Source organism: Taeniopygia guttata, chromosome 26, assembly GCF_048771995.1.
Source record: "Taeniopygia guttata chromosome 26, bTaeGut7.mat, whole genome shotgun sequence".
NCBI classification, from domain to species: Eukaryota; Metazoa; Chordata; class Aves; order Passeriformes; family Estrildidae; genus Taeniopygia; species Taeniopygia guttata.
The window spans coordinates 1,285,266-1,310,826 of record NC_133051.1 but is presented as its reverse complement, the minus strand read 5'-3'; the positions used below and the strand labels follow the sequence as shown (position 1 = coordinate 1,310,826).

At 42.2% G+C, this 25,561-nt stretch overlaps 1 protein-coding gene across 2 annotated transcripts; it reads left to right on the top strand.

Annotated features, from left to right (window-relative positions):
* The first annotated feature begins 1,408 nt into the window (after window positions 1-1,408).
* On the top strand, window positions 1,409-25,297 carry MAPK14 (mitogen-activated protein kinase 14). 2 transcript variants are annotated; one of them, XM_041721379.2, is made up of 12 exons: window positions 1,409-1,679; window positions 8,268-8,397; window positions 10,510-10,568; window positions 10,941-11,052; window positions 11,563-11,592; window positions 12,015-12,062; window positions 12,499-12,613; window positions 13,553-13,624; window positions 21,008-21,087; window positions 21,605-21,683; window positions 21,954-22,127; window positions 22,904-25,297. In XM_041721379.2, exons 1-12 carry the CDS (start codon window positions 1,564-1,566, stop codon window positions 22,969-22,971), a joined length of 1,083 nt encoding a protein of 360 aa, XP_041577313.1. In that variant the 5' UTR covers window positions 1,409-1,563; the 3' UTR covers window positions 22,972-25,297. The 2 variants fall into 2 exon arrangements, with proteins under 2 accessions (XP_041577313.1, XP_041577312.1); XM_041721378.2 differs by lacking the exon at window positions 21,008-21,087 and adding an exon at window positions 18,959-19,038.
* The last annotated feature ends 264 nt before the right edge of the window (window positions 25,298-25,561 follow it).

The following is a 25,561-nucleotide window of genomic DNA, read 5'->3' as shown; positions in this document are numbered from 1 at the left end:
CACAGCAGGGACTCCAGCATTATATTTATTGTCTTGGACACCTACACATCCCCAGCCACTCCAAACCACAGCGAGAGCGAGGTGTGTCTGACATCCTTGAGCACAATCACCCTTTTCAAGGCAAGGTCACACAAGCAAAACTAACAGCAAAAGAGTTTGCAAATTAAAGGTGTTAAGAATCCCAACATACCAAGAAGTAGTTACTTTATAGGTGCAAGCAGTGGCAACTTTTAAGTGTTTACTCCTGTGGGCTTCAATGACTTACAGCACCATAGGAGAGGGTGCCACTTTGCTTAGAGAAGGGGTTTGATATGGGAAGCCAAATGTTTTAAAAGCAAGCTTCCATGACCCATTCAGAATGTGTATATCTTGCTAACAATTCACCTTTCTAAAGCTTGAGATGAAAAGCTAAGTGGCCTTGAACACAAATCCTGAACATGAAATATTTTCTGTGATATTCTGTACTTATTACCTGGTGAAGACACCATAGGTTCCACCCCAAAATCTGCCGCACTTAATAACTTTAGACTTATGCATGCACTGGAAAGCAAACACATCTGTGTCTTTGATATTGCAAGGCCTTTTGAGCAGTATTGAGACGCAGCTTATTCTCAAAAAACACAGAGAACGATCAGGACACTGGGAAATGTGTGCAGCACGAGCTTAGCTCTCCTCAACACCCCTGGAAGGGAACAAAACATCCTCGGGAAGTTTAGAAACAATTCACACCAAACTTGCAAGCTTCAGCAAGCATTCTCATCGATTCTCCTTTTCTTTTTTACTTTTAGAACAGCTCGGGGAGAAGCGAGGCGCTCGCTGAGGGGCGGGCGGGACGCGCCGCCCTCAGCGCGGCTCTCGCGAGACGCCGCCGCGCGGGCTCCATATTGGGGCATCGGTGCGCGGAGCTCCGGCGGGCGCGGCCCCGAGGAGCTCCGAGGAGGCGCCGGAGCTGTGCCGCCCGCGGGCAGCGCGCTCCGCGCTCGGGCCGTGCGGGGACAGCGGGGTCGGTGCCCGCGGCCAGCGCTGTGTCCGGAGTCGCAGCCCGGGGCGGGGCGCGAGGGGCGGAGGCGGTGGCTGCGGTGCCGCCTGCGCCGTCGCCTGCGCCGTCCCACCTGCGGCGGCAGCGTGTCCCCGCCCCGCACGCCGGCGCCCCCGCCTCGCTCGCCGCTTGGCCGCACGACCGCCGGGCGCGCCTCGCGGGGCCATCCCGCCCCTCGTGGCACTGCCCGGGGAGGGAGAGAGGGAGGGAGAGCGGCGGGGGAAGGCGGTGACACGGCCGCGCTCCGCATCGCCCCCCGCGGCTGTGGGAGCGGGGCAGCGGCGGCGCGGGGCGGGGCGTGAGCGGCCGGCGGCGGCCGCGGGGGCGTCGCTGCTGCGGGGCTGCCCCCGCCCGGGAGCGCCGAGGGGAGGGAGCGAAAGGAGGAAGGAAGGAAGGAAGGAAGGAAGAAGTCGCTGGTGCCGCTGCAGGAGGAGAAGGAGGTAGTGGCGGCGGCGGTGCTGCTGCAGCCGCAGGCAGAGCCTCCCCCTCCCGCCGGGCCGGGCGGGGCGGGCTCCGCGACCGAGATGTCTCAGGAGCGGCCCAAGTTCTACCGGCAGGAGCTGAACAAGACGGTGTGGGAGGTGCCCGAGCGCTACCAGAACCTCTCCCCGGTCGGCTCCGGGGCCTACGGCTCGGTGTGGTGAGCGCAGGGAGGGGACGGGGCAGTGCGGGGGAGGTCGCGTTAGGTCGCTGCCCCGCCGGCGGCCCCTCTGCCCTGCCGGGACCGTGCGGGGCGGGCACCGCGCCGAGCGGGGCTGCTCTGTCCCCCGGGGGCTCCTGTCCCCACAGCCTCCTGCAAGAGACGTTTCTCCTCCCGGGTTTACGCGCGGTGCTGCCGGGAAGCCGCAGTCTCGTCTTTGGAATGCGTCGGGGATTGCACCACATGGCAGGTGGCTCTGAAACATTTTTGCAGGGGAAGATAATAATGTGTCCTTGCCGGCACCCCCCCGTCCCGCCCCGCATGAGCTCATATGGACATTTTTCAGTGACTTACGGACGTATTTCAGTGTGATTTCTTGCAGTTAGTAGGTGGGGAGTGCAGAGGGATGCAGCCTGGTGAGCCCCCCCGCCATAGCTGGCTTTGCAGAGCTAAGGGCTTGGCAGCTCTTGTCCCAGTTTTCTTTCTGGACCTGAAAATAAATTGTGTTTGAGTCAGTTGTATTTTCATCTGGAATTTGTTGATAGGCAAGAAATAGAATGCTGGGAGGGCTGTTTTTTGTATTCCCGACTTGTTAATAGTGGATTTACAAGCACCGATATTTTCTTGGCAATAGCAGATGAACACAGGAGGACTCGTTTTATTGCTATAGAATTACTGCAGCATGTGCTCCCTGGGAGAGTAAAGTCCTGCTATGAGACCTGCAGAAATACAGGGAGCTTGAAGAGTTTAGTTTTTAATGCTTACCTAATAGGAACAAACCAGGCTACATGTGTGAGATACAATGCGTCCTTAATTTGTAGCTTCTCTGCTGAACTGCGGTGGATCATTAAACATAAATAGAGCTGCATACTTGGCTTAACCTTAAAGACAAGGTAGTATTTGAATCAGTTTGACTCTAGACTTTAGCAGTCATTTAGTTAAATGTTCACAGATTACTGCCTCCTTTGATTAAGAAACATCTTCCACCTGAATATTCTGGGTTTTATTCTGTATTCTTTGCTTCTGTCAAAGTGTGAGCAGAATTTTGAAATATGGGTGCATAATTACAAAGCTGCTTTGCTGTTGTGTTGGAGCAGGCATGCATATGTGTTTATTAATGTAGTATGCAAATTTACATTATGGGTATCAGTTTTATTATAAGGAGGGACACATGCTGCATTCTCTTAGTACAGAAAATAAGTTTCTTTGGACATGCTACAGTTTTAATGAAATGCTCAGCTGTTCTTAACCTGTTATAAAATTGTTGGTAAGTTGAGCTTAAATAACTTGCATTTTTTAAAATGCTGTGATTGAAGTATGCAGAGGCTTGCATTTCATAAAAGTAAACCAGGCTGGTCAATTTTGTAGCAAGAATAATCAGTATACTTGCTGAGGTGTGTTTGTTTTTTTTTTTAATATAATTGTAGAATAATTTTGATTGGAAAGGAATAGACAGGTTTCTTCTGGTGAAAGAAGGACCTTGTTAAATACCCCTGTCGGTGTCACAGAGTTATGCAACTCCTGAAATGTAATGGGAAATAAATTTGCTTGGTGCCTTGTCCTTTGTATTTTAAGGCTGATTCTACATTATATACCCCACTCCTATTTTCTTTTCTCCCTCCCTGCAATCTCCACTGTATATGTAATAGTTGCAAAGTTTGTTTTCAACCAGTAACTAAAGAATTTGCATCATGAATTTCCTGTTCTGCTGTGTCAAAACTTTCAAAGATTGTGCAACTTTGTTCAGACCAAGTGAAACAGTTTTGTATTGGAAGCAATTTCAGACATGTGGCAGAGTCTTTTTACAGTCCATGTTAATGGCTTCCTGTATGTTCTTCTAAAAATAGTTTTCAGAAAAGATATAGTGATATGGAGAGTATGTCAGAATTGAAAAATTCAAGAAAACAACAAAAACTTTTGCATATTTATGGACGCTTATTAAGCTACAAGTGGTGATGCATATTACTTATGGTATTCCTGCAAGGACTTGTTCTGCTCTGTCCCTTTAGAGATTTTTTTCCTCTGCAGTAAAAAGCCACCTAATTTCATTTGGGGTTTGGTGTATCCCTGTTGGGATAGTACATAGTGGTAACAATCCTTAAAATGGGAAATATATTTTCATGTATGTTCACTATTATTATATTCAAATATAATCAAATGCTCTGTTGTTTAAGTTGTCAAAATGAGGCATTTGAAAATGAGGCATCTCCAGAAAGTGGAGGGGAAAATGAATAAAAAAGGAAGCATTAAGCTGCCAGATGAGTCACTTAGACTATGGAGCTGTTGTAAGCTGCTTTGAATATGGCTTGGAACTCCCTAATACACAAACCTGACCACTGGGGAGTCAGTGGATGGAGGGAGAGGCATTTTCTGCAGGACTGCCTGAAATAAGAGCAAATATTGCAGTGTTTTCTGAGGGGTGGTGTGCAGTGTTGGAAGAACGAGGTTCAAATGGCCAACTCAGGTATTTTTCAAGATCCATTTTTTAAAAACTACAAGTGTTAGAGATAAAAATAAGGATTTGGTTCCAAAACTTAGAGAAAAATCTAAACATATCCTCAGATTGATTCTTCCTAAGTCACGTAACAATTGCCATGGCACCTGTTGTATGAAATGCTGTTTCATTCATTCTTGCAACATTTTGTGTATTTATTCAACACAGTCTTTTGCATGGCTTCTGTAACCAGGCCTGCATTGAAAAAAGGGTTCCTGACATATCCATTTTGTAATATTTCTTGTAAGGAGAGGGGCCTAGACAATACAACATCTTGCAGTGGGAAGTTGCTGAACAGAGATGGGATTGATTGGTGACTCACACTTCACTTGGGGAGGATTGCTTCATTTCTTGCGTGTGCTGGAGGGAAGTCTCACAGTTCAGCCAGCTCTGAGCTAAGCAAAATGGTGTTTTCACAAATTTCCCATCAATTTCTAAAAGGCTGTGATGCACATTTGGTATACTCTTACTTAATTGTTATATTTTTGCAACTGTTCTTTGTTGTATTGATGCCTTTGTAATATAAGGGGTTTGGTTTAATTGCTTTGCAAGCTATCTGTATTGCCTTAATTAAAGGCAAATGCCTCAAAATCTTGCATAAGATCTTTTTTTAGCTTCTTTTTTAATACACTGTCAGGTGATACAGCCCTCCAAAACCTGTGATTTCTTCCTGTTTCAACCCACAGTTGTACTAACACCAAGTCTGAATTTCTTGAATACTGAGAACTCCCAGAGAAACACTATAGATTTAAGAAATTTTAAAACATTAGGGTCTAGAGGAAATGAAATAACCCTAAATGCCACATTTGTGGAAACAGTTCCTCTGTGTTTTTTTTTTCATAATCCCTTATCAAAGTGTGCAAGTGCCTCCAAATCCTGTGGGTGCTTGGAGGGACAGGTGCCTGCTCCTCCAGCAAGGTGTGGTAGATCTGTGAGGAGTGATAGGAACGGAGCTGTAAAACTGAGTGGGATGAAGCAGCCACACAGGAAGGATTGGCAGAAGATGTGTGGGGAGGGGAGAGCTGAGTAGGAGAAGGGCAGGCACAGAAAAGCTGTGAGCAGAGCTCTGAAAGGGCTGGCAAGGAGCTTGGATTGTAGGAGAACTTGGTATTTTAAGAAGGGAAAATAGTGAGAGCACATCTGTCCTATAGGGAGATTTTTATTGCAGCTTTCTTAGAAGCAGAAGCTAATCTAGCACAGGAGAATGTTTGCAATTTTTATAGTGTGTTGGGAGGGTGATGACTAAAGTGCAGGTACAGAAGGGACTGCAGTGAATAATAGACTGCCAGGTGCTAACTGTGTTTTTCTGTCTGATTAGGAGTGCATAAATTAACTTCCCAGGTAGCACTAAGGAGATTCAGCTAGCTTGGGTATTTGCAGAGGCACTAGCAATGAGCAGCTATATTTAGCGAACTAGCCTTTGCACAAAAATTGACATTCTGATTATTTAATATTTAAATAAGTTGTGCTCATAAGTAACCTTGTTACTTGGTTCTCTAAAGTAATTGTTTTCTTCTACCACCTGTGTTCTGGATTCAATTCAGGTTAGATCAGAATCGTAATTTTAGTTCACTTAGAGTGAGGTGGATGCAGTTTGTTTGTCATAGCACAGTACTATGTAAGAGGTTAAAAAAAAGTGTGATAAATTCTAAATTTGTGCTGATCTTGTTTTAAAAGGGCTTTAAAACTGTGGATCATGCAATTTTTTTCCTAATTGGGCTTCTTTAGCTGAAATGTGATCGGTGTAATGCAGCTGTTTTAAAGTCTGTGATGAAAGGCAGCTTAGTGTTCTTTAAAATTCTCCAGCTGACAGCTGTTCTGTAGCTCTGCAGGAACCTTTAGCCAGTTATCTGTATTGGCAGAAAATTACTCAGCGTGATTTATCTGTGGGGAAATAGTCTTTAGGCCTCAAATATGACCAGACTTTTTGTGTTCTGACTTTAAGTCTAGAGTGTGAATGTGCATTTGTCCACAATTTTCTTTCCTGAGCTTGTGCATTGTGCTGTTTAACAAGGACTGCTGACTGCATTTCCCTTGGAGATTGTACAGCTACTAAAACAGCACAGTGACTTGATATGACCCCAAAAATGTAATTTAAAACCAAATGTGAAATTGAATTTAATCTGAATCCTGAAATAACTTATGTCTGGTGGCTCTAAAAGCTCAAAATCTTGGAAACCAAAAGAGAAATTTGACTCTGGAGCTGTGGAGGTTTGAAATGCAGGGGATCCCTTCTTTGCAAGATGAAAGAATTACTGGTATTTGTTGCATTTTGTACCTGAAATGTTTGGAAACTGGTGAAGATCCGTGACCAATTTACAACAGCACGTGCTGAGTGATGATGACTATTCTTATTTTTGCTCTAAGTCCTAGAAAACACCTTATGTATCAGTAAAACACTGGCATGTATTTTCAGGCCAAACTAGGAATATTTGTGTGTTGCAAGATGGTGATTCTTACCCAAGGCTGAAAAAAAATTGAATTCTAAATCTCACGAAGCATTGCTGCTTAAATATGGATTTTTTTTTTTTTTTTTCCCTAGTGATGTGTGAAAACTTGAGAATTTGAAATCAACATTAAAAAGTGAATGCTTGATGACTCCTTTTGTGTGCCTGGCACACAGGTTATCCTTGTAAAAAAGTTATCCTTGTGTAAAGGATAACTTGCATGTGGAAGTAGTTGCTAATGGGTGTTTTTTGAGCCAGTGTGATGTAGCTTGAGTAATTCAGCTCTGGCAGGTTGCTGCTGCTGTGACCGGGTGTAGTCCTGTGTGTTTTCCAGAGAGGTCTTTCCACTCTGTGCATGCCCTTTATAGAAAGATGTTCTTCTTCCACTGTGCACAGAGGGTTTTTCCATTCCCTGCCAGGGCCTGGGGGAAGGGTCACTGCTCATAGGAGGGTGCTGCTGTTGTGTTTTCTATTTCTCATAAACTACTTACCAAATTCCTTGGAAACTGGGCAAATTTGAGATAAGGAGTCTTTTTGCAGGTTAATTCTTGGTAGTTGCTTTAAAAGTGACAGCTGCCTTTATTTCAAATAGCTCCTTTGGTGGGGTGGGTGTTGTGGTTTGCATATGCAATTGTGGGTTTATTCTAGGACTGCTCTTGTGATTGGTTTTGAGCTTTGTTAGTTAAGCTTTATAGTTCACACTTTACCTTTATAAATATGCAGCATTCCATTTTGCTTGATGTTTATCAAGAACTAGTGCATACTCACTTTTAAATGGAATCAGGAGTTTACCTGAATCATAAATAGGACAGGAAAATCAACCAGTATTGTCCTTGTATGACCCTTTCCATGCCAGACTTTCCCCATATTCGTTACCTTGAGTGAAGTGTTGATTTCATATCCTCTCTTTCTCCTCCTCCTTCCTTTTGGACAGACCAGAGCTTTATAAGTTGGCATAAGAAATTACTTAAAATACAATTTTACTGTACTATATATATATATATATAGATATTGTTACTGAATAGGCTTAAATAAGTCCTCATGGACTCTTAAAAAAAAATACTATTTGTGACAAGTTTTGGTAATGTACAGCTACCTATCATTCATTCACATGCACTTTTTTATAAGAACTTGGTGATTGGACAGGATTTACCAAAGAAATTTAATTTCAGCTTCAGTTATGATTAACAACAATCATAACTGATTTTATTAGGCACGAGTCCTGGATTTTTGTGTGAATTTAAACCACGAAAATAGTATTTTGAGCATAGCATTTTGTGACCAAGTGTGGTGTTTGAAAGTATGTTTAGGAATAGTGATAGTTTTTACAAGTACTCTTCTCTCCAGAGTTTTAGTGCATAATTATGTTTAAGAGCACTTCAGACAGCAAAGTCATAAACATTTCTCTTTCTTTCTACAAGAATTCCCTTTACTGTGTGGACAAGACTCATCTTTTAAACATTTTCTACAGAAAAATTGTGTAAAATTGTGAAGATTTTGAGTGGCATGCAGGTTTATAGACCAGGATACCTAGAAATAATTTGAATCGGAGGAATGGTGTTGCCTGTAACTCAGTGTCTAGAACAAGTGTGGATTTGAAGGCATTCATAAGGGTTAATTTGCTAATGTGGTTGCTCTGTGTTGCAGTTCTGCCTTTGACACAAAAACTGGTTTGAGAGTGGCAGTGAAGAAGCTGTCCCGGCCCTTCCAGTCCATCATCCACGCCAAGAGAACCTACCGGGAGCTGCGGCTGCTCAAGCACATGAAGCATGAAAATGTGAGTGCAGCAGAGGCTGTCAGATGCTTTCCTCAAGCTGGACTGAGCATCCATCAGGATTGCTTTTTTCTTGGAGCATATGGTTTTTCCCTCATGCTGAATGCAAAGCTTGCAGTAGTCCAGGGTATTAGAGCTGTAGAATATCATGCAGAGTTGCAAAACCAACCCCAAAAAACCCCACAATAACAAATTTTGTATGAAAAAAAAATAGTATTTTCTAGAATAATCTCAAAATGACTACTTACCAAGGATCATAAGGATTTGGGACACAGGTGGTGTCACTTACATTCTCCTGGTTACTTGTAGTAAACTGCAGTTTTTGTAATGTTAAGCATTTATTTAAAGAAAGAAAATTCCAAAGTTTCTTCTTAGTGTCTTCTGGAGGGTTTTTAACAATTTTTTTTTTTTGGCTTGCCTGTGTCAGAAAGTTATGAAGCAGACATTCATTAAATTCCTGTGGGTAAAATAGGGAGGAAAAAAGGGGTGGTGATGAAGGGGTGGAAATTAGATGGCTGTTTATATGAGCCATCTACTTAAATCATCAACAAGGAAACAAACATGGATGTGGCAAATGTAATAATGAATTATTTTTTTATAAAGCTTCCACTTGGTATGGAGAACAATTGCCTGAGCACTTTGCTCTGTGTGTGACAATAACATGCCAACATATTTATACTGCATAGTGTGTGGAACAAATTCTGTGTGGAGTGGAGCAAAAATTCTCATAACCAGCTCTTGATAGAGTTGTCAGGACATCGAGAAGAAAGGAAGGCTCTTGATTTCTTTTGTCCCAGCAAACTCTGGCTTGGCAGAAGGGGAATACTCTGGACATGAGCTGAGCAAAGCCAGGACAGTTACCTGGCACAAAAAGCCAAGCAAGCATAGTCTGATTGTAAGGCTCTCCTTGGCTGATCTGTTCAGAACTTCTGCTGTGGCAGGAATGGTTGTGAGGTGGTTTCTGACCGCTGCAGTCAGCATCTGGTAGCCCATAAATCATCTTGATGTTTTTAGCGTGGCTCACATCCGTGGAACTTGTATTGCGCGTGTGTATTACTGTCAGTAATTCTTCCTGTGTGATACCATTGTCTCAGCAATGGTAACTTCTGGTCCTGCTTAATATCCATACAAATATCAAAGGGTCCTTAAGATCATCGAGTTCTACCCCCTGCCATGGCAGGGATATCTTCCACTGGACCACGTTGTTCCCAGTCCCATCCAGCCTGGCATTGGACACTTCCAGGGATGAGACAACCACAGCTTCTCTAGGAATCCATTCCAGGGCCTCCCCACCCTCACAGGGGAGAATTTCTTCCTAATATCTGATGTACATCTGCCCTTTTTCAGTGGAAGGCCATTGCCCCTTGTCCTGTCCTACATAGCCTTGTGAAAAAATCCCAGTAGTACTCAGGAGTTTCTTTCTGGACCTTTTCTCATGCCTGAGACATTCTTCAAATAATAAAGCTTTATAAAGCTAATAAGGTTAAGCATTGAAAATTAGTTTATGGCTACAACTGTCTGAGACTCATTAGTATTTTTGATTGGCATTGCAAAGAGCCTATCATTAATAAAAGGAAGTTAAGTCATTTTTACAGCTATATATATATATATATATATATACACATATATATATATTATCAGTTCATCATCCCTTCATTTATCTGTGGGAAATTTATGTAGGTTGTGATTTAAAAATCCTGCAGAGATGATCAGAACTGGTTCAGGCAGGCATATTAGTGCTACTGTCATGACTATTCAGACTACAATTTTATTAAAAAAATAAAACAAACATTTGGTTTTATGTGGTACAGAACACACCAGCAAATGTGGAAGGTGTGGTGCTTTGAGGGGCTTGGACATGGGGTGTTTTTTAATATCTTACATATCTAGTTCATGATGATTTGAGCAAGTAAACGGAGCTGCAGAGCTCTCACGTGTGCCTGCCTCAGGTTTTCAAGTTCCAGGAGGCCTTGTTAGCTCGCATAAAGCACAACACTGAACAGATGGAAATGAAACATCTACTGAATAAATACTTCAGTGCCACAAAGGATCTTAGTAACTGTAGTATGCTATAAATATATTTCACAGCTTTTCTCTTCACTGTTTTCTTTTTAGGTGATTGGCTTATTGGACGTGTTCACCCCTGCCAAATCACTAGAAGAATTCAATGATGTGTAGGTAACTTCTCTAAAGATTGCAACAAAATGTGGTTTTGTATCTCCTTACACCTCCCAGGTTATGACAGAAATATTTGTCTCTTTAATTCGTCTGCCATCACTCACAAAGAATCCTGAATTCCAGCACAAAGTTATAGTATATCCTAAGCTGTTGGACTTGTCAGAATTGTTCACTTGCTGTGGTTTACTGCCCAGTGCTGTTGGAATCACTCTATTAATTTGCTGTTATTTAAAGTGTCACGATCTATGTTTCATTGAACAACGTGCTTTGGGACAGTCAGCTCTGCTACTGGAGATTTATAGGGAATTTTTATCCTAATCCTATTCAAGAGATTGCTTCACAGCCCACGTGTTTGCTTTTGTTCACAGGTACTTGGTGACACATCTCATGGGAGCAGACCTGAACAACATTGTGAAATGCCAGAAGCTCACTGATGACCACGTGCAGTTTCTCATTTACCAGATCCTTCGAGGCCTGAAGGTGAGTGTCCCTGTCTTCCCTGAATGGGGACAGCTCCCCATAGGGGATGGGAGTTCCTGGTGCATGTTACATCCTCAGAGATTCAGATGTGTGCATAGGGCTTCTGTAACTTCCCTAAAGTATTGTAGAATAACATTTTATTATTCTTCTTTCACTTCTGCCTCTCTGGAGCTCTGAATCAAGGTTACCTATCATTTTTATGTGTTCCTATGGGCAGAGTCTAGAAAATGATGAACTGTGATGCCCTCTGATCTGGCAATGAATTTTCCATTTCCTCAGTTTTGTTTACTTGTGTTGTTCCATTCGTGTGGCAGCACTCCTGGGTGTTCCTAAGGAGAGACAAACTGGAACACCCACCTGGTGGAACCCACAGACACACAGCTGGTTCCTTCTGCAGGCAGACTGGAGCATCTGAATTGTGTGGGCTGGGGTAGGGCACTATTTTGCAGGGAAGAGATGAGGAGGTGGCTGCTTGGACTGTTACTTAAATTTTGTCATCTTATTTTACAGTACATCCATTCAGCTGACATAATACACAGGGTGAGTATTCATTCTAAGATTGTTTCCTGTAGTGAAACATATTTTTAAAAAATGAAGCATGAACTTTTACAATGTAGTACCAAGAGAAACCAGAGAAAATTTTCTGAAATTTTTTTTTGATTAAGTAGTAAAAAGATTGAACAGGGGAAGTGGTTGTCAAGATCCATAATTTTCCTTTGTTAATTAGATCTTCACTTAAATACAAATATGCAGCACTGGTGTTGCCTTTATCCATTTTTGGTTATATGTAACACTTCTGAGAACCACAAAAGAGATTTCTGACTCTGATAAAATAATTTATCCAAAGTTAGTATTTGCACTCAGTTAGAATTTCTATTTTTATCCCCATTTACAATTTTATCTACTTCAGGCTTGTGGAACAACACGTACTCCACTGTTAATGCTGATGTTTAATTTTTTAGGATTTAAAACCCAGTAACCTAGCTGTTAATGAAGACTGTGAGCTGAAGGTAATGTAGTTATAAAATCTGATTTGTTTGACTGAGATTTGAGTGAGTGTAATACGAATATCCCTTGCATCTTAAGTGTCAAAACAATTCCTTTTGAAAATACTTCCATAGAAAAGTAATAATATGCTTCCCAGCTGTAGAGTTGTAAGGATGTGGTTTTTGTATCTGGCCCCATGTTTTTAGTGAATCATCATGAGAGTGCAGAGTTAACAGCTTTAGTTTGTGTTTACTTGTTTTGGAGACAAGATACCCAGACATAATTCTGCTTATGTTGAGTCCTACGCTGTTCTAGCCTAGTGTCTTCTCACAGGTTGTGAAATTTGGTTTCATAATCTGTTTTTGCAGCTCTCCCCCTCTCATGTGCCCAGTTCAGTGACTGTTTGTGCTGGGTGGTTTGCACTGCTGCCCTGCAGTGGTTGGTGTTCTGTGCTTGCAGATCCTGGATTTCGGGCTGGCCCGGCACACGGATGATGAGATGACCGGGTACGTGGCCACCCGGTGGTACAGGGCTCCCGAGATCATGCTGAACTGGATGCACTACAACCAGACAGGTAAAGCCTTTAGCCAGCACAAGAGTTGTGTTTTGTCAAGTTTCTGAATTGTGAGGAGGGGGAAAAAAGGGGTTGTCCTTGCACGTGCTCCTCCATTTGATTGCATAAGTTGGCACTCTTGATAATTATGCTTTGGAGTTGGTGTTTGAGCCACTCTCTGTCAGTTGGAAGTTAAGAATCATTGTGATAGCATTCACCAGGATTTTGAACCTTTGAAACTGCAATCAGCAAAATATTTTCAGCACTTAGCCCTTGCTTTTCCTAGCAGAGTGGTTTTTAAAATAAGTGACTGGAATGTGGTTGAGGAGAATGTCTGGAGCTATAGTGTGAAGAAATGATAAAAAGTGGATAAATCTCCCATCCTTTGCTCTCCCGTCTCCCTTCTTCACAGATTTATCTTCCTCACAGTTTCCACTAGGAATACTTGCAGATCAGGTGCAGAGAAGAAAATCACAGTCTGAGAATAGTTCTTGTACAGAAGAGCACCAAAGAAAATAACGTACTACCCCAATTTCTTGTATCAATACCTTATGGGTTTTTTTTTTCCCCTCTTGCATGTGTATGGGCTTGTCTTGTATCATCAGTGAAATAGTTGGTGGTTGTTTGGGTAGCATTTATGTAAGACCACCTGCAAAGCCATTCCTCAGAGTCCTCTTGGACAGATTTCTTCCTCTTTGCTGGTTTAGATTCCTCCCCAGCTCTTTGGTGTTCACGTCATGTTATAGTCTGGAAGGAAGAGTTGCCTGATCTTGAAATTTGTTATTTGTACAAGTTTTAGATGACACAGAACAGTATCAGTTAGCTTGCAATGTATTTCAGATTGCTTCAGTGCCATGAGACTGTTTCAGGACAGAGTTGTTTGCTCAGGTTGGATGGGATGGTTCTGCTCAGACTGTATTTTTATGCATCATGTTTTGTTTTCTGTTTTATTTTGTTCAGTTGATATTTGGTCAGTGGGATGCATTATGGCTGAGCTGTTGACTGGAAGAACATTGTTCCCTGGCACAGACCGTATCCTTTAGAAGTAATTTCTTTTTTCAAATTGAAATTAGATCTTCATTTTCACATAATGGACAAGAAAATAAGTTCTGGGTTTAGTTATGGACTTTTGTTTGTTTGTTTTTAAATTAATGGCTTCTTTTACTCACAGTACAAAGAGGTGAGTTCTTGATTTTGCTGCACATCTGTTCCTCTTTATTTTCTGTTGTCTCATTAGATTTATATACTCTTTGTTTCTGTTACTTTCCTTCAAGTTTATTTAAATTTATTAGTTGAATTTCTAGCTAATACTTGCATGGATGCCTGCCAAGAATCCTCTCATGCTTTAGGTTTCTTGCAAATGTGATTCCCTTCTGGCCTCTCTTCTTTTCTCCTGGAGGTATCCTGGCTGTGAAAGCAGTGGGTTTGCAGATTCTTTAGTGCCAAGGTTCTCATTAAAATTCCTCTGAAATGTTTAGGTTCATTTCCATGCTTGACTGTGAACCTTCTTCCACAGTGTGCTTGTACTGATGCAAAAATTCAACCTTGAATAAGATCTTTCCAAAATTATTTTTTTTTGCCTCATCAGAGTGGACTGGGTAGGACACTTTGGCAAATTTGAGAGAATTTTGTGAGTTTTGGTCATATTTTCCCTAGGAAATTGGAAGTGAGACTTGATGGAAATTGTTGCACTTAAAATTTTTGCTCAGCCACACAACATTGGGGTGTAATTCGCTACTGGCGAGATTTTTCATTGCCTAGAAATTGGGCTTTCATTTGCCAGAGAAAATTACATTGCCCACCTTGTACCAAAGTTTATTAGTTTGACCACAGTTTGTTCATTTTAATAACTTCTGTTAATTTGTTAGTACTTGTGTCAGTTAGTTCAAGTATGTTAGCACTTGATGAAAAGAAAGCTGGTGTTGGAATTGCTGCCTTCTGTTTATTTACCTTCAGGAAGCATCTGGGTTCCAAAACTCTCTCCTGAGGAGAAGATTTCATTCCAGCTTTCACAGTGTCACCTCTCTTTTCAGTGTGCTTTAACTTTATCTCTTTCTGCTTGACTCCATCTCATCATTTCTCTCCAAATTTGTTGGATTTGTTGTACTGTGCTGTGTAGTCATCTCTGCTGTATTTTTCTGTTGTCAGAGACAGAATTTGAATTAAATAAAAGCTGGTATATTTTTATCTGTTGATTCAGCATGTGTAGGTTGGTTTGGACAGATTTTTTTGTTGTTGTTGTTGTTGTTTCTTGTAAGAAAAACTGAGATACCAAGAATTGTTCATTCAAACAAAGCAAAAGCCTTTAAGCCGTTGTCATTATTTAACCCTAGCAACAGTGACACTTCAGATTTTAAAGAACTTGATTCTTGCAAGTAAAATATTTGTAGTAGGATTTTCAATGTGTAAGAAATGCTGCATGGTTTTGATTTATTTTGTGTTTTTTATGAATTGAACAAAATGGTGATTCTTCCAAGTCTGAGAAGTTTTTTCTCCAACACTGTTCTTAGTTGTAAATTAAAGCCACTGATATCTGCAATGCAAAGTGAAGTTTACTTCTAGGATCTAATTTATTTGCTTTATCATAATAAGGTACTTCATTAATTTATGTCTCCCAGCAGATGCTTGTAATGATTTACTTCAAATGCTCAATTTAATTTGCAAATGGCAGTAGTGCTTTTTAATTAAATGCTTTTTCTGTTCTGAGTTGCTTAGATTTAAGAAAAACAGACCAAATCCTTTCCTATCTTAGACAAAACTTTGTAGTACTGTAATTCTTTCAATCCTTTTGTGTTTGTGCTTTTTGATCATGAGGTTAAAACTAAAAGGGGAGTGGGGTTGGTTCTGAATCTTGTTAGTGCATGGAACACTTACCCAAAGATTGGATGGCTTTCACTCCAGATTTGCTGACAGCTAAAGACAGCAAGCAGAATTAAGATAACAGTTCCAAAGAAACAGACAGTTTCTTTCTGTCTTGAAGGCTTTTTGAAATCTTTATATGTGCATTATTTTAGGAGAGAGTTTTAGGGGTTTTCCAGGTTTAGATCCTGTTGGGTAGTTCTGGGCTCTTAATAATTTCATTGTACCCACAGATCTGCAGAGGCCCTTGTTCCTCCTGTAGGGTCACTGTACAGTTGCTGACTTACTGACTTTGGAGTTAATATTAACATGAATAATTCAAGGTATGTTTGCCTTGTGTCCAGTTGCCAAGGATGAGATATATCCAAATCCACTGCAGTTCTAGAAAATTCCCTGTGCAGTTGGAGGCAATGTGACTCTGTGTGCTGGAAACTGCTTCTGTTTGACAACTGAACATTTGAAGTAGTTGTTCTTTTTGGTCTCAAGATGTAAATTTTCTCAACTGTGTAGCCTTACATCTCCAAAATTAGAGTGACAGAATATGTAATGGGTTCTCAGGATGATCATCCCCCTGTTCAGATGGTTCTCTTGTTTGAAGTGTTGGTTCCTTTCAGCAAGGATTTGGCAGAAATGCTGTGATGTTATTTACAGTCCATCACATATTTCTTTGTACAGCTGGGGATGCACTTGTTCAGTGCAGGTAAGCTGTAAATTCATTTAATCAGGTAAGTAATAAAGTTGGACTCTGAAATTATGATCTTCAGTGCTGTCTGTGATGATATGCCTCTGATAAATTACTGTTGAGTTTAAACTTCTGAATCTGTAGAGATTCTAAACACAGCTGTCATTGACTTAAAGAAAGAATTGTGATGCTCTTAGGAAAAAACCCTGTGGTTAATTTGGGCTTAGCTCTGCAGGATTGCTGAAATACTTCTAATATTTACAACTGAATGTAAGGTAATTGAATTATTCCTATTGTAATCTATGGGTAGAAGGATTTGGATGAAAGATGGATCTCTAATATTGGTAAAATCTCTGCCAGGAGGTGGAGAAGGGGATCAAGATTGTGGGAAAGAAGTCAGAGACCAAAAAGTGAGGTGATGAAAAATCAGAACCCTTCAGGCATTCCAACTCAACATATTCTGTGCAAGGGAGGCTTACCTGAGGCTTTCTTGTTGGTATTGTTGTATCTGTCTGATGCCAAGATCAGTTTCTGTTAAACATATATATTAAACTTTTACAGCTCTGAATGTGAATATTCATATAAATAAGTAGGAAAGTTGACTTTGTTTGAATGCTTGACTTGCACAAAGTCATATAAAGTAAAAATAAGAATATCTAGATTTTTCTTGTACCAGTTTAGCATTTTTGTATGATTTGTGTTTCCTTAAACTCTGGAGAGTGGTTTTTTTTTGTTTGGGTTTTTTTTTTATTGTCTTTATTCAGTATTATGAAACTTCATGATAACTAACCAGTCTGAAATTACATTTTCTTCTGATATACCTTATTCTTGCTTGTGATGGCAGCTAAAACAACTTGGAACTTTGCTTTGCCTGAATAAGCTGTTACAATCTTGTGAGATTTGCTGTTGGTGGTGATAGCAGGTTATTTTCTGAATTTTAGAATCCCTCACCAGTCCTTGGGAGTACCTTGAAGATGGCACTTGGGGTTTGCATGCTGTGCTTTCCTTCTCCATGCATATGTGGTGGTGTTTTTCTTCTGCTTTGTATTTACTAAATCTCTTTCCTGTCTTTAACTGCTTGTGGCTCATTTCTCTGGGAGGTGATGGTCCCTGTAGTTAAAGATTGCTGCAGTTCAGCAGGTTATAGATGGCAGGCTTAAAACCAGAAGCAGGGTTGGGTTTTGGCACTGCCAGTTACATAGTCTGTGTATTTTCTTATTTATCTGAGAAAATAGCAAACAGGGCAGCAATATTGTTGACACAGCAGTGCACAGGCTTTTAAATGCCTTTAAATAACTTAAATATTTAAACTGAGCTGTGGCATGTTAACACTCTAAAATTTGCACTTCAACTGCTGCTTGCACAAGAATAAGTGAAAGAAGTAAAGACTGTTTCAAATAGCTCTGAAGAAAATCTAATTGAAATGAGCCAGTTGTGGTTAGTAGAGTGCCCTTTGCAAATTCTCTTAGAGTGGATATTTTGATCTCATTTTAAGCATTGACTCTTCAGAGTTTGCAATTCAGCTGTGCTAAATCCAACTAGATACTGGGTTTACTTTTAGATCTTGAGTAGCTAGAAGTTTGCCAAGTAACTTTACAAGTGAAAAAATAATTCAGCTGTTCTGACAAAATGCTAATTCCAGAGCTCTTAATTAATTTGATAGATAAAACTTTAGACCAAAGTTTTCCTCAAAAGATGGTGGCTTTAGCAAAGCATTTGTAATTTCCTTCATACAGGGTTTGAAGTTCTTGTAGTACTCAAAAGATACTCTAAGTAGGAACTGCAGCTGTATCTTCAGCCATCAGGGAGGCATTGATCCCAGAAAACAAGATTGTCTAAAAAAATTTTTGTAACTACTTTGGTATAATTTTAAAGCAAATATAAACATTATGGAGAGTCTGAAATCCCTGTCAGGAGGATAATTCAGGGAAGAAGGGAGATTATGCATTGATGGTTTTAAAAAGGATACTGTGTGTCTTCTTAGTGTCTTGAGATTTAGCCATAGAACTGTCTTTGATGGATTTCCCCCCCTCAGTTGTGTGTTTTGTCACCCGGGCCTTGTTAAAGGGGACAGCTCAGGCTGGCACGTGGCCTGCCGGGAGCTCTGCTCCTGGTAAAACATTCTTTCCATCTGCAGTGTTCCATCCCGAGAGCTTTCCACAGAGATGTGTTAAACCTGAGCCCTGCTCTGTTTCTCCTGCTGCTCCAGCAGGTCTGGAGGGCAGAAGGGATGTTCAGGTGCTTTGATCCCCCTGCCCTGGTGGTCCCCAGGAGGTGCCAGGGCAGGAGCCTGTGCCAGCTGCAGCAGGGTGTGCCCATGCTGAAGTGATGCTGCAGGGTCCAATCATTTCCTTACCTTCCAAGCTTTGGAAGTGGCTGAATGAGCTCACAAAAACTTCACAAAAAGCCTTGACTTTCTTCTTAATACGAGTGCCTACCCTTTCCAGCCTTCTGCTTTACTTCAGCTGTCACTAATGCAACCTAATCCTGTGAACTGCAGCTTGGTGTGGGGCCTGAGGGGGTGAAGGGAGCGTGGAAGGGAGCCCATCTTTGCCAGTGGGGCTGAAGATTTCTGCTCCAAAATAGTTCAGGGTGCAGTGCCCAGTTCCATGCATGTGGGGTATCTGTAGACAAGATGTTCAATCTGTCTGATGCAGAGAGAGCTCGATTATATTCAGCTGTAACAACAGGAATGAATATGGTTTGCCTAAAATAGCTTTTCAGTCAAGGCCTTGGCAAGAATTAATTTTCAACATTAATAGGGCGATGTGTTGCGCTTTTCATTTTGATTTCTCCCAGCATTTTCCTTTATGGTCCATCATTAGATATTGATCAGTTGAAGCTCATTTTGAGACTCGTTGGAACCCCAGGGCCTGAGCTTTTGAAGAAAATCTCCTCAGAGTCTGTGAGTTTACACTTTGATTGTAATATCTGCCCTTTCAGAAGTCCCAAGTTTGTGTGTTGTTCTCCTGTAGTCTTATCTGTAGAATGTGTTGGGATTTATTTTTTGGTTTTTTTCTTCCTTTGTAATTATTTTCTCTTGGATGGCTTTAAGTTCTTATGCTTTGTGTATCTTTATTATGATTTCATCCTTCCATATTCTCATTTTACTGCTTCGTGACTTTTCTCTCGGTTTGTGGGTTTAAGCTTTGTGATTTATTGTATCATCAGGTGTTACTGGGGAAGTATTTTTCACAGCTAAGAGCTTGATGCTTGTCTCAGTTATTATTTCTCCAGATTGCACACCCAGGGATCTTTCTAAATAGGAGCAGGTGTGTTATCCTCTAAATACACACAGTCCCTTCTGTAGTGTGATTAATTTCTGAAGCACTGCTGCCATATCTTTGTTTTTGTAGCAGAAAATGCCATTTAGGTGCCTTTCTGTAGCAGCTGTTCCAGGGCACACAGCAGAGTCTGCTCTTCACTTGTGCTGTGTGGGGTGTTGCTGTGTGGAGCCCTTTTACCGAGGGAGCAGCACAAAGGCTTCCTGCAGTCACTTTGGGAGGGTGACCTCCATTTTCAGCCATTTGCTGTGCTGCAGGAATCTTCAATTGGGAACTTGTGCAAAGACAGTGTGAAACGGCCTTTAATTCTACCTATTTCTGGAGGAGGAGTGAATAAATCAGAGCCAGGGACTAACAGGTGAATGCACAGTGAACACTGAGGTCACTGCTGTTCCTGAGGTGCAGCAGAGGATCAGAGCTGTGGAAAGTGGTGAGAAGATTATGTTGTGCTGCAGCTTAATGTTCTTGTAAGGGTGATTGTAAATACAAGTGTGAGACTAGCCTTGAATAACACCTGCTGAAGGGATGTGCAGTGCAAATTGAGATAAATTGGTCAACTTGCTCAATATGCCACCAAAGTAAAAAGCCCTGGGATGTTCCACCTTTGGAGAGATTAGAGCTGAATAACCCAGATTGATTTGGTTGCCCTGTGAACTGACCTTAAGGCTTCTCTGATGTTCTAAATACACGGGATTAGCAAGAGACGTAAGATGGAAGGTTGACTAAATTAAGCAGAAGATTAATTTGCATGTGTAAATTGAAGAGGGTCTTTTCTTAAACATTATTGCACAATAAAAATAATAATTGCTCTTATCTAGGTCTGAAACAAGTCTGTATGAAAAAAGGGCAGTAAAATGCTGTTTCTACCCATTGTATGGGGAAAGCAAAACTCTTAAGTGTTTGATGGTTTTGCGTGTCACTATAAAAAATTCTAGTTTTCTGCTGCATTACTTTACTGACTCTGACTTTCTCTGTTCACTGATACCTGCTAACGCTGTTTTATGCAATGCTAATATTTTGCTAATTTTGCATTTAATGCCTCCTGTCACCCAGCCCACATCAAAGGGCGCTCAGAGCTGTTCAAAGATGTCAGTTGTGAGACAGTTTCACTTTGCACCACAAGAAACTTAAGCACTTTCTATGCAGCAAGAGGAAATGAAAAGCTGGTAACCAGTGCAGAGGGTAGAGTTTTTGTTTCTGTTTTAATTTTGTTCATTTTCCTGAAGCTGTGTATAGCTGCACAGCTCAGGGAAAATTTTGTGGTGTAGCTTCAGCCACAGGAAACGTCTACTCTGATGGCTTAAAACTGCTGGGAAATGTGAACACAACCTCGTTGGATTGTGATGCTACTTGCACTGGACAGAAATACTTTCTGTACTGGCAGTTGCCAACTGAGCAGTGATTCTCCATTGCTTTAAGTGTTCACTCTTGTAATTGCTGAACATTTCAGGTAGCTGAAAAAATTAGTGGACCCTGCCTGTGTGGCTTTTGCCTTGTGGTTTGCAGAAGAGATGCTTTTGTATGCGACTGTTTTCTGTTTGAAATGGTTTTTGCACTGTTTTTAACAAAGCCCTTGACGAGGCACTTAAGATATTAACCAGCTTCAGCAGATCATGCGTCTGACGGGAACGCCCCCTGCATATCTCATTAACAGGATGCCCAGCCACGAGGTGAGATCTGAGCAGAGGAAGGGGGTGTCCAGGGCAGGGCTTCACTCAGAGTGTTCACCACTTCTGTGAATTAAAGCTTGCATGTGGCATGGGGTGGGCAATTAACTACCTGCTCTTCTGCAAGATCTTTGTACTAAATTAAGATGTGAGATTTAGATTTCTGCTTGCTGTACCTCAGATGCGTAGGGCTCGGGAGAGCCTGGCTGTGAGCTGGTTTTGCATGGTGTGCTGTGTTGTGCAGCTCAGCAAGGGACAGCAGGCTGCACCCAGCCTTGCTGGGACACCAGGGAGTCAGATCTTCCTGCACCTCTCTGCCTTCCAATCTTGCTTTACCACAAGTAATGTCAGCTCTTCCTCTACTGTCTTGAGTGCCTTAGTTGGGGCAGGGTAATGTTGATGTGCTTAGTAGGTGTCAGAGTAAGCAAGGAGACAGACCATAATAACCAGTGCTTCAGGATTGTTGAAAAGTACGTGGTCTTCCTGGCTGGATACTTCAACAGAGCATTTATTTCCACAGGCAAGAAACTACATCCAGTCTTTGTCTTACATGCCGAAAATGAATTTTGAAAACGTGTTTATTGGTGCCAATCCCCTGGGTAAGACCTATTTATTAAATTTTCCTGAAACTGAAGCTAGCATGTCCTGGGATACAGAGATTCCCAAAGCTTTGTTCTGGCTGCAGGAGTAGTGCACAACCGGGTTATGTTTACATGTGAGCCAAGGGTGTAAGAGGAAGAAAGTGCTGGATGATGGTGGGTCCTGAGAAACTGCAGATTGCTCATCTGTGTTGGGCTTTTAGAAGCTTTACATTTCAGAGTAGTCACACAGTTCATGTGAGAAATCCTCTCTGTCTGGTGCTCTTGCAGCCGTGGACTTGCTGGAGAAGATGCTGGTCCTGGACACGGACAAACGCATCACGGCCGCCGAGGCGCTGGCCCACGCCTACTTCGCCCAGTACCACGACCCTGACGATGAACCCGTGGCAGACCCCTATGACCAGTCCTTTGAAAGCAGAGAACTTGAGATTGAAGAATGGAAAAGTGAGTCTGGGGGAGGGGAGAGACAGTAAGCTTCTCTTGTGGTTGTAGAATCATGGAATATCCTGAGTTGGAAGGGACCCACAGGGATCATGGAGTGCAACTCCTGGCCGTACACAGAGGTCCTGTACAACCCCAGAATCTCACCCTGTGCATCCCTGAGAGCATTGTCCAAATGCTCCTGGAGCTCTGGCAGCCTCAGGGCTGTGCCCATTCCCTGGGGAACCCGGGCAGTGCCCAGCACCCTCTGGGGGAAGAAGCTTTCCCTGATACCCAGCCCAGCTCTCCTGACAGGGCTCCAGCTGCTCCCTCGGGTGCTGCCACTGCTCAAAGAGAGCAGAGATTGGAGCTGCCCCTCTCAGACTTGGATGAGTCTCCCCTCAGTCGTCTTCTCTCCATCCCATGAGCTGAGATTCAGCTAAGCCATGGTTAGAGGCACAGCAGAAAGTGATAAAAATGTGGGCATCCTGTTGATTCTGTCATTACACCAAGTGAATCTACCTTTAGCATAGTGCCTGGTAACTAACTGCTACTAGGAGCACACAAACATACACTTGTTTTCAAACTTACATCTCCTCAGTGCTCTGGAGGTATCTTTTATTGTGTGTGTTGGTCTCTGAGAGCAGTGTAATCATCCTTTTCTTGTTTTAATGAAACAATACTTTTGTTTTAAATGCTGTTAGAACACTTGAGATGGTTGCAGGTTTTCTTGTATGAAGGTGTGTCTGGTAGTGCTGTCCTAGTCCTGCTGCTAAGTTTCTGTCCCACTTCTCCCTCAGGCCTGACTTATGATGAAGTAATCAGCTTTGTGCCACCCCCGCTTGACCAAGAGGAGATGGAGTCCTGAGAAACTGCTCTCTTCTGTTCGTCCCACTTCACTGTGAAGGGAAGGCCTTTTCATAGGGACTCTCCAATTATCGTTCAAGTGCCTCATCACAACAATATTCTCCTTAGTGGAGGGGTTTTGTGTGTGTTGAACTGGGGAGGGAGGGGGGAGGGAAGGAAGCTGAGTCTATGTAAACATGCTGCATGCTCTTGTATTCTGTGTACAGCCTGGGGCAAGCCTCTGGAGACCTGTTCTGACTGCACTTAGTTCTTCCAGAGTAACAGTGCACCACCAGTCTGCACTGCTGGGGTGAGGTGAGGAAGGTGACAGTTAAAGGTTTGGTTGCAATCATTGCCATTTATCAATTCTCCTACAACTGAGTAACCTCAAAAAGAATGAAAGTTGGTTTATAGGCTTAGAGAGTCCTCTGTTTTCTTCAGGACTGAAGGTGGGGTTGAGGGATGTTCTTGTTCAATGCCAGGTGTCTGATTTACATCCAGATCTTCCTGGTACAGAAGAGTGTAGAGGCCTTCCAGCGCCTGATTCTTGGAACATGAAAAGATGTTTGAAACTGTAAATATGTTTGTGCCTTAAATAAATGGGGAGAGAGAGGAAAGGAAGTCTGGGGTGGAAATCTGACCCACTGTTCTTGAGTGAAGGCTCCCAGGTAGCAAGGCATGAACTCAATGTAATTGGGAAGTAACTTTGAGGCAACAACTTCAACCCCTGGATTGGGTATTCCTGTGTTTTTCACTTTCCTCCTCCTCTTGTTCTGAGGCTTCTCAGCATTATCTTCCAGGAGCCAGAGGTTGGGGAAGATCCTTGCTAGCCACACGTTTGTGTATTCTGTTTCCTACAAGGTGGTGTGTTTTTGCATGTTGTAGCTGTATGTGCATGTAGAGCTGCTTGATTTTTGTCCTTACTTTTCGGGGATGGCACTGGGGGCAGTTCAATCATCAGTGAAACGTTTGCTGAGTACCTCAGGCAGTGCCATAAAATCACAGCACCCTTCCTCCTGTGCTGCAGCTCCTTGTGAAACACCTGCCATCCTAGAGGCTTCAACGAGGGAAGGATGTTGTGTCCAACAACAGAGAAACATGCACCTTTTTCTTTGTTCTGACCTCTTCTCTGCAGAGGAGGAGAGCTTGGGTGGAAAGGTTTCTTGTGAGATCAAATGTAAAAAATGTTCTTTAAAGAAATGACTATAGTATCTTGTGAACTTAAGTTATTTCCTGAAGAGATTTTTTTAGAAGTATTGGAACCCAAAGCAAAGAAATAAGCATGCATAAACACACAATCACCCTTTCACTGTCTATATCTATAAATACAAATATTTATATACATAAAACTAACATTTACTAGAAGTTTTTTTTATCCTCTCACATAAGAGCTTCTTGGCTATTTCTTAGCAGGTTGATCTCTGCCCAAGGAAACATGAGAAGGGAGTATGTTTGAATACAAACGTGGTTCAAATATTTTGTATTTTCTAGGACTCTGCATGAGTGAAGTGCCCAGAGTTCGAGAGTGGCAGGAGGGAGGTTTCTCAGCATGTTTGTGTGCTCCATCTGTAGCTGGGGAACTCAGGAGCCCAATTTTAGGGCTTCTGGAGGAAACATTTTTAGACTTTAATTTGTTGCAGGCATCCTGTGTGGGCAATGTACCCGTGTATGTGAGGAGAAAGGCTTTTGCAGTATTTTGTATTCTTGTTACCTGTGGGGCAGAGAGTGTTTTTGTAGTGTTTTTGCCCCATGTTTGAAGAGGCAGCACAAAGGGATGGGATGTGGATGACAAAGCCATTGATTCTTCCTAGGCTACTTCCCAGGGATCTCTTCAGGCCAAAAGTTCAATAAAGGTCTGGGCTGAGATGAAGAGAGCAGCTCTGTTGTGCTCTAGGATAAAATTCTCCACAGCCCAACAAAATCAAGACAAAAAACGTCCCTTTTCTGCTGGGCCAGCAGTCTGGGTATTCAAATAAAAATGTAGATATACTATTGTAAACCTACAGCAAGATTATTTTTATCAGCCATTTTCTGTGTAGATGCTACAGTGTGATTTCATGCAGAAATATTGCTAAAGATTTTTAAAAACTATCGGTGTTGTGTGTGTGGGTGTGTCTGTGTGTGTGAGTGGGAATGGTTCATTGGAGTCTGTCCTCTGAGGGAGCCCCTGGGGCACAAACTCCCTGCTGCCAGTGCTGTGCTGTGCTCAGCCTGCCTGGGCATGATGCTGCACCCAAAAGCAGAGATCTGCTATTTTGTTTCTATCCATGAATTTTGCTGTAATTGGTTATGCCAGATAAGATGTCACAATACCACTGGTTAAAAATAAAATCTATTTTTCAGATTTACTGCACTGCTGGTACTTGGAAACCTCTTGGACTGAAGTGCTGAGTTTTAGCGTGGTGTGAATTTCTCTGCTGTGCTGTGGGGGATCCTGGGTGTGGTGGCTGGGAGGGGACAAGGTGGCAGGTGCCTGACTCTGCTGTCGTGGGGCTTCTTGTCTATTTTTCCACAATTCTAAAGTTTCGTGTTTGATTTGGTCATGGAGTTAATTCATCTCAGCAGAGCCCAGACATGCCCCAGCTATTCAGGACTCCCTAATTGGGTGCTGA